The 10,000-nt window shown below is 35.1% G+C and overlaps 1 protein-coding gene across 10 annotated transcripts in view; it reads left to right on the top strand.

Moving 5' to 3' along the window:
* Window positions 1–10,000, top strand: part of LOC137618191 (retinol-binding protein pinta-like) — a 154,071-nt gene that overhangs the window by 122,713 nt on the left and 21,358 nt on the right. Inside the window, exon 4 of one of the 10 annotated variants that reach the window (XM_068348266.1) lies at window positions 3,049–3,307. The exons of the other annotated variants lie outside the window; for them this stretch is intronic. Within the exon in view, the coding sequence (XP_068204367.1) occupies window positions 3,049–3,307 (259 nt within the window). The remainder of the gene's footprint in view (window positions 1–3,048; window positions 3,308–10,000) is intronic. 10 annotated transcript variants of the gene reach the window in all.

Here is a 10,000-nt window from a genome sequence, read left to right as displayed (position 1 = left end):
GCATACCTGAGCCCAGGGCTCTACCACATACCTTCATTGACCACTTGATGTGTATATATTTCATTTCAACGTAAATTTACTTTCCCATCTTAAAGTGATTGAGTCGTTTTCCACGAATGTTGTAAGTTTCGTTGCCCTGTCCTTTGGCGTCCAATTTGCCAAATCGTAGGTCGCTTAGCAATTTCCGGAAAGGACGATTATTTGCTAAATGTTACTTTCTGCTTTAATTCCTGAAACTATACGCACACGCTATCACTCCCTTTTTCTTTGGCATTCCAAACGCTATTTTTATATAGCCTTTATTTTTCTTAATTCATATTTTTCTAATTCTCTGTATTTCTATGTGTACTGATATCAAAATGTCCGCTTACGTTACTCTATTACAGTTTTTCAGGTTTAAGAATTTTACATAAAAATTCCCTTGCCTTTGATGCGAAGATGGTCTGCTTTTTTTCCCTCCTAGGACATGTTTCGTCTTCCATCTTGTTAATGTGTCCGTTTCATCTTCCATCTTATTAATGTGTCCTACATCAAAGCTCAGATGTGCCAGAGACACGCTTCTTACTTTTAAACTATTCCTCCTGTTCTCTTCTCAGCTGTATGCTCCCATTGCCTGGGTACGATAAGCAAGGGCGTAAGGTCGTTCTCTCTAGAGCTCCTAATATTGAAATCTCAGGCGATGAGTTTAACTATGGAATTAAGGGATTCCTCATGGTGATGGACGTGTGGCACGATGAGGATGAGCAAGCTAGCGTGACTTCTATTGTCACTGTGGAAGACTTTGCTAACTTCAGCATGCAGTTTGCAGCTCTTTTCAATCTGAGTCTAATGAAGAAGATGCATACACTCTTCGAGGTTAGTCATTTCAAGGGTTACAAGGAGTTACACGGATTTTGAGTGTCTCAAAGACTTCAGTCCATCCGCGGAGGCTTCATTTGCTCTTGGCTAGAGCGAAATATTTTGTTTAGAGAGTTTTTATGATCTTGTCTAACTTACTCTTGAATTCGCTTACCATGTTACTGTTTTTGCATGTATATATATATATATATATATATATATATATATATATATATATATATATATATATATATATATATATATATATAGAACATTCACACTAATTTGCCCCCTTCAGAATGAGTAGCACTCGAAAGGTACAGCCTTTTAGGATTTCAAAAAATTCTTTAAGGATGAGGGTGCTACCCGTGCGCCCTTTCCAATGCCAATGGAGACTCTAATACCCATATAGAATTGGGGAAGCTGATTGGTAGTAGCTGTACCAACCGTGTGTCACACAATTGTACATAATTCCTTTTGTATATATTATGCTTGTATCTGCGCTCTTCCCTCGCACTAAAAAGAACCTGAATGATCATGTCTCCGGTTTTGCTCTGTGACATTGTCTGTCTCTCGAACATGTTATGTCCTGTTGCCTTGAGGTTTTGTATATAAAGGAGAGTGTTCCTTAATAACCAACTCAGTCGATTGCATCCTGCCTTTGAGTTCACAACCTTCTCCCTGCTTCGTCACATTGGTGACTCCGGAGTGACTCGTTCCTCCCCCCCTCCACCTCTCACCGTTACTATGACGCCGTCAACGCATACCTTCTGCAGCAGTACTTGCCGTCGCCAGCCGCCCGTATAGCAACGCCTTTTCAGCTCTCTCAACATCCGTTGGGGGACCAAAGGGCTTCGCTCACCCTCGGGAAAATGACCAGTATCACTCGCCTGCAACCTGCCGCAGACAGCTCTCCTCGTGAGGTGAACCTACTTCGTGCCCTTATGGACAGCCACTTCATAACCTTCAAAACCTCCATCAACGCCTCCACTCGTGACGAAGAGGACACTTATTCAACTTCAACCGAAGCTGACGTAAATGCCGTAGGACATACACGCCTATGAATGCCGTAGGACATACACGCCTAAGAATGCCGTAGGACACATTCTCCTATGAATGCTGTAGGACACACACGCCTATGAATGCTGTAGGACACACTCGCCTACCCCGTGACGAGCCGGAGCAGCAACACAGCCAACCATCATCCACCACTCGCTCGCACCCCAACCAACTCACTCACTGCCGCTAATCGGCGCAGTTTTTACTACTACCTCTCCAGATTCAGGGCACCTATTTAACATGTTCAGTATGTCATTTTTAGAGGGGGAGCCATGTACCAACCGTGTGTCACACAATTGTACATAATTCCTTTTGTATATATTATGCTTGTATCTGCGCTCTTCCCTCGCACTAAAAAGAACCTGAATGATCATGTCTCCGGTTTTGCTCTGTGACATTGTCTGTCTCTCGAACATGTTATGTCTTGTTGCCTTGAAGTTTTGTATATAAAGGAGAGTGTTCCTTAATAACCAACTCAGTCGATTGCATCCTGCCTTTGAGTTCACAACCTTCTCCCTGCTTCGTCACATAGCCTAAGACAGAAAACACAGACCTAGCATACCTGAGCCCAGGGCTCTACCACATACCTTCATTGACCACTTGATGTGTATATATTTCATTTCAACGTAAATTTACTTTCCCATCTTAAAGTGATTGAGTCGTTTTCCACGAATGTTGTAAGTTTCGTTGCCCTGTCCTTTGGCGTCCAATTTGCCAAATCGTAGGTCGCTTAGCAATTTCCGGAAAGGACGATTATTTGCTAAATGTTACTTTCTGCTTTAATTCCTGAAACTATACGCACACGCTATCACTCCCTTTTTCTTTGGCATTCCAAACGCTATTTTTATATAGCCTTTATTTTTCTTAATTCATATTTTTCTAATTCTCTGTATTTCTATGTGTACTGATATCAAAATGTCCGCTTACGTTACTCTATTACAGTTTTTCAGGTTTAAGAATTTTACATAAAAATTCCCTTGCCTTTGATGCGAAGATGGTCTGCTTTTTTTCCCTCCTAGGACATGTTTCGTCTTCCATCTTGTTAATGTGTCCGTTTCATCTTCCATCTTATTAATGTGTCCTACATCAAAGCTCAGATGTGCCAGAGACACGCTTCTTACTTTTAAACTATTCCTCCTGTTCTCTTCTCAGCTGTATGCTCCCATTGCCTGGGTACGATAAGCAAGGGCGTAAGGTCGTTCTCTCTAGAACTCCTAATATTGACATCACAGGCGATGAGTTTAACTATGGAATTAAGGCATTCCTCATGCTGATGGACGTGTGGCACGATGAGGATGAGCAAGCTAGCGTGACCTCTCTTGTCACTGTGGAAGACTGTGCTAACTTCAGCATGCAGTGGGCAGCTCTTTTCAATCTGAGTCTAATGAAGAAGATGCATACGCTCTTCGAGGTTAGTCATTTCAAGGGTTACAAGGAGTTACACGGATTTTGAGTGTCTCAAAGACTAGTCCATCCGCGGAGGCTTCATTTGCTCTCGGCTAGAGTGAAATATTTTGTTTAGAGAGTTTTTATGATCTTGTCTAACTTACTCTTGAATTTGTTTACCACGTTACTGTTTTTGCTATTTTGCATGTAAAGGAATTACCACATTGAATGTTGTATCTTTTCAATTACAGTTTGCATCCGTTTGCTTCTGGACTGATTTGTGCTAACCGTGAAGAGGTTGTTTTATTCTACATTTATTATTTATTCAAGAACTTTGAATGTCTCTAATACCTGTCCCCTTAGTCGTTGAGTTTGTAGATCAAATAAGTTTAAACTCTCCCTTCTCCGTCTATATCCAAATTGTCGTTGTGTTGGTACTAGTTTGGTGACCTTAGCTTGTACTGCTTCCAGTCTATCTTTATCCGTCAGAATACTTGGAGCGCAGAACTGGACTCTGTGTTCTAGATGTGGTCTTGCTAGTGATGTGTATAGCTGTAGTTCAATGTCTTTGTTTCTGTATTTCAATTGTCTTTATGTAACCTATTACTTTATGTGCTTTCTTTTCAGCTTTTATGCTGTGCTCGGTGAACTTCAAACCTTTGCTATGATTAGAGCGCTAGGCTAAATGGATTGATGATTGGTTGGCAACAGAAAACAGAATTGTAATCAATGGAGAACCTCAGAGTGGGCAGGTGTTACAAGCGGAATACCTCAAGGATCCTTCCTTTGCCTATTACTATTTCTGATTTACATTAATGGCATAGATTTATGATAATAATGCCGAGGCCTTCCTCCTGGTCTACACTTTCTATTTTATTTCCCAGCAGTGAGTAACCTGCTTGTAGGTTACTATAACCTTTGTGCATAACTTTACATTGCCCCCAGATGAAAGACATTTGGCCTTTTCTGGACCATTCTCCCAACATAATTAGATCCTTTCTTGGCTTCTATATCTTCCGAGTTTGCAGAGTTTATGCCTAATTTAGTATCGTCAGAAATGTTAGTTATTCTACTAGTTAATCATAAATCTATGTCGTTAATGTAAATCAGAAATAGTAATGGGGCAAGGATGGATCCTTGAGGTACTTGGCTGGTAACAGCTGTTCACTCTGAGGCTTCTCCATTGATTACAACTCTGTTTTCTGTTGTCAGGCAATCTTCAATCAATTTAGCCTAGTGCTCTAATCTTAACCATTAACTTTTTGAGAGGCACTTTGTCAAAATTCTTTTGAAAGTCTAGGAATATAATGTCTTTAGCCTTTCTTTCGTCATGTATACTAAACATGTTGCAGAAAAAATCCAACGGATTTGTCATACATGATCTATTATGTCTAAACCCATGTTGGCCTTTCTCCTCATGTTCTGCTGTTGAAGCTACTGTAATTATTTTTTAGAAATACCGCAAGTCACGAGGTTAGTCATAGGTCTGTGATTTCCAGGTTCTTTTTATGATCCCTTCATGTAGATTAGAGAAGCATTGCCTAGTATTCATCCTAGTGGTGCCATTCTTACGTTGGCTATCAATCGGAAAGTTTGTAAAAGTGTGGGGTTATCTCTTCTTTTAGTTTTATAATCTCTCTTAGGTGAATATCATTTGGACCTGGTGCCGTAGACTTACGTAATCCCTTTATTTTCTTTTTTAACATTTTCCATTGTAAAGGTGATTCTTTCTAGTTGTTGTGGCCCTTCATATTTGATAGCTGGTTCAGGGAAGGTTGTTGATTATTTCATAGTGAATACGCTTGGGAAATATACATCCATCTGTTCAGCTTTTTCCAAATAGTTTATATTATAAGATTACTCTCCGAGTTTCTTAATGGGTTAATATTGTTTTTAATTGGTTTTCTACTGTTAACATATGCGAAAAATTCTTTTGGATTTTCTTTACTAGTTGAACCCACTCTTTTCTCTATATTGATCTTGGCATTTCTAACTAGTTTATCTACATTTTTGCTCAACTTTTTTGTGAGGGCTATAGACTCATTGATTTGTGATTTTTTTTTTTTCTGTCTGCTTCTTATTGCATTGGCATAGTTCCATAGAACCATTTTGGCTGTGGAGTTCCTTTCGGTAAAAAATTTTGTATGCTGTATACATTTAGCTTTTTTTTCTTAGTATTTTTCTACAAAGGTGTTCCATTCTGTATCGATGTTCCCTGTATCGTCGTATTCTAAATTCTTGGTATATTCCTTCAGCTGTATCCAGTTACTTAGTTTGTAGTCTAGTTTCATGAAAAAAAAATCCTCTAGATGAGGAATATTCCCCTGAAACCTAACTATTCTAGGGTCGCTTTTGCAGTTATTTTCGCCTGCTGAGACACTGGATACTAAATTTTCATCAGTTGTGAGCACAATATATCGTATGGTTTATCAGTGTCAGACTCTTCCGTTTATTGAACGATTTACCTAGTCATTCTTAAGAGTTTGTATCTCTCTCTCTCTCTCTCTCTCTCTCTCTCTCTCTCTCTCTCTCTCTCTCTCTCTCTCTCTCTCTCTGTAAATTGATGCACTATGATTCGTGTTGGAATACTGAGACTCACAAGATTTTCACCAACATTTCTTAAAGAATAAGAACATTGAAGATATGATTTTCACGTAAATTGTACTACGTCACGGTATGTACCTATTATTAACATTATTTACATCAGCTTCGGATATGATATAGTTTGCAATTTGTTTTGCTGAGGAAAAATTTATTGAGTGTTTATTAAATAAATTATCTAACGATTGAATCTCTGCAATGTTCCTTGAAATAAAAAATTCATATTATTCCCATATTATCAACAAATTATGAAGAATTCATCTTTGACCAAATTACACATCTTTAACAAAATTCAGTAAACAACGATGAAAGTAACGTTTACATTTTCATTTTTGTTATATATCCTTTTAGCATCATCATTCCTTCTTTTTAATCTATCAATTTGTTTTTTATGTTTCTTTTCTCTATTCAATTATTGCGAAGTTTATTTTGCATCATTCTTAGCTTTTATCGAATGAAAAAGTAATCATGATGAATAATCATTTAGATAATAGGAAATGTACTTATTTCTTTAAAACTACTTTTAATATGTACGTCAACAATGGTAATATGAGGTATATCAAAAAGGAAAAACATTGTAGTACACTCGACTATAATGAGATTTTCCGTTAACAGTAGCTAAAGATAATGATAATGATAGTAATGAAATAATATTGTACTTATTATTATTATTATTATTATTATTATTAGGATATGTATAAACTATCAATAAAAATAGAATAAATAATAATAATGATGATAATAATAACAACTAGAAAAAATAGGCCTTCTTAAATTGTCGACCTCCGAAGCAAATGTCTTTTCATTAGTCGGAAAAAACCACAACAAAAACCTATAATTTATTGAAAAAATATTACGAAATGCAAAATTCGTTCCTATCCTAATTCATGTAACCTTTTATATATATATATATATATATATATATATATATATATATATATATATATATATATATATATATATATATATATATATATATATATATATATATATATATATATATATATTCTACCTAAAAGGATGAAGACCATTTTCGATATTCGAGAAGGATGACTCTGTTAGAAGTGGATATATCATGACGAATTTGATCAAAAAGGATCCCGAGATTTGATTTTTTTTTTTATGAACTGACTTCTTATTACTTTCTACAGGTTATATATATATATATATATATATATATATATATATATATATATATATATATATATATATATATATAAAGTATACATATTCGCACATGTTTATATACACGTATGTATATACATGTATATGTGTGTGTATCATGAGACCCAACATTGCTTTATTTCGGTATTTGTTTAGGCATTATTATACCCACACGTACCTGTCCTACGTTTTATATATATATATGTATATATATATATATATATATATATATATATATATATATATATATATATATATAAAGATCTGTAGAATCTTTGAGTTGATTTTTGTCTTCGTTGACATGTGGCTAATGTAAATTTTATACAAAATATATTACGCGTTTAATTAAATTACCATTTACTGATTGTGAATTACAGAAATAAAACTTCCCTTTGTGTTTATGACCAGAGCATTTCGACAATTCTGAAATGCACTTTTTTTCATTGAAAATGGTATCAATAAAATTACCATTATGTAATAAGGTATTGGCAGAGTTAATTGTATACATATCAAAAGTTTTAAAACGTTGGGAGACCTTTTGCGAAATTTAGTTCTGCTGTTTGGACTGGATTCATAATAGGAAATTAGAAGACCTAGAGTATGCTTATGACGTTGACCTTAGTAGCACACCACCATAGGACTTGCAAAGCTTGCTTATCAGAAGGCATGATATATCACACGAGTTTGGCGTATAGATAGGCTAAATAGAAGAAAGATAGAGATTATGAGAACGGAATATGCAATGGAAGATGAAATATCATTGGATGGGGAAATATTAATGTGGTAGAATCATTTAAATGTTTGGGAACTATGATCTCTAATACTGGGTCTTTAGAATTGGAGTTTAACGAAAGATTGAAAAAAAGTAAATCAGACAATGGCTACGTTAAGTAAATTTTTTAAAATCAAATCGCTTGAAATTACATATAAAAATCAGGCTATATGTCAGTTTAGTGAGATCTGTGTTACTGTATGGACATGAGCCATGGTATGACAATGAAACAATCTCCAACAGATTTAGTAGATTTGAGAACAAAGCCCTCAGAAGAATATCGGGAGGTAAATAGCAGGAAAGGATTAGTTATGAAACTATTAGAGATATTACTCGAGTACCATATGTGGATGAGATCATGGTGAGGGGTAGATGGAGATGTTTTTGGCATGCTCTGCGCACTCCACAAGAGATTAGTTCACAAAACATTTAACTGCGCTCCACAAGGTACTGGAAGAGTTGGAAGACCCAGGCCTACATGGCTGAGGACTATGCAGCGCAAAATCGGAGATGATGAATGGAGAAGTATTGAATTAAAAGCTCAAGATAAAGACGACTTGCGAAAACTAACTGAGGCCCTTGGCGTCAATAAGCGTGGGAGTAAACAATGATGATGATATGTACAGTATATATTTGTTAATAATTAGATGTAGGTATATGATAATGTAACTGATATGATGTTACTGTGATTACCAAGCATGTTGATAATCACGTATATCACGTGAAAAGGTGAATTACATCATATCTATCTATCTATCTAGCTATCTATCTATCTATTTATCAGTATGTCTACGCATAAGAATATTTTAGCCCCGTATCTCCCGTTAATAGGAACAGTTAGTTTACTATTACTCTCTCACAGAGTATACATATAGGCATATAGGCCTACTTGTTGCACGAGAGGAAACTATTAACTTTGAAACATGCCTGGATAGGATCAGCTAGGTTATACTTTTCGCATATTGCAGGAAAAACATAACACACACAAAGTTCTTGATTTCCATGGGCAGTTGCAAACTGTGGGGAAGACAGTGTAGCTTGCAAATTAGTATTTGAGTACAATTTTTATTTATAGAAAAAACCGAGGAAACTTTCTGCAGTAACGTATATGGGATGATAATAATAATAATAATAATAATAATAATAATAATAATAATAATAATTTAAAAAAAGAGTAATCAGAGATTCAGATATCGGCCAATGAAAATAGTAACAATTGCACTTTAGTCTACGGTCAAAACGCTCCATATATCAAAATTGACTGCTAATTAATTATTAATCTACTGTATAATAAAATTCCTGGATCCGGATCACCAACAAAATCTAATCACTTTTAAATTAGCCTATTTCTGACATGTCCTGTTTTGTGCATCAAAATTCATCCGTAACTTTTTGAGTTAGCCTAGTGACAAACAAACAAACATAGGTGAAAACAACTTACTTAGGGGAGGTAAAAAACTGTACTTTGATCTTACAGAAAGAGACTAATTAACCTGAGTTAATGAATATCATGGCTTGCAATTAACTTCTTTCAGACTTTTAAACTTTGTGAATGGAATATGAGACAAAGTATCTGAAAGTCATTCTCCATTTTTTACTTTTACATCATTATTCAATAGAATAAAAATCTTATGAAGGATATTTATATAAGTAATCATTAAACACTACGGTTAAATATAACTGATTCGTACAAGAATTTATTAAGAGACCTTTTGGACTAGAACTGCCCGAACACATGGCTCTTGTTGAATAGTTTCTAAACTTAACATCTATTTAGAAATTGAATAAAAGAGGAGCTAAATTATTTTATAGAAAGATTTAGTAGCATATGACACTTTTTATCCAAAACAACAGTCAATGACATTGTTCTCATTTCATGTATGAATATCTTAGGTTATCACTAAAGTAAAGTTCGAAATAACTATAAAACCATTTTATCTGAAAGGAAATTTTAATCAAACCATAAAGTTATTGGCTATTTTCTGATGTATTCTTCAGCTAATCTAAATTATTACTCTCCCAATAGTTTCTATCCAGAGAAGATAAAAGATCCCTATATTGGATATATTGAAAAGCAATATCCTGTTAGTAAGACTTATTCTGTACTGATTACAGCAATGCAGATAATTCTTTGTGCATTTTGGCTATAACTTACAAGTGTGAAGTGCTATATCTGCAAAA

This window comes from Palaemon carinicauda, chromosome 24 (genome assembly GCF_036898095.1).
Source record: "Palaemon carinicauda isolate YSFRI2023 chromosome 24, ASM3689809v2, whole genome shotgun sequence".
Classification (NCBI taxonomy): Eukaryota; Metazoa; Arthropoda; class Malacostraca; order Decapoda; family Palaemonidae; genus Palaemon; species Palaemon carinicauda.
This window is presented reverse-complemented; position numbering and strand designations above follow the sequence as displayed.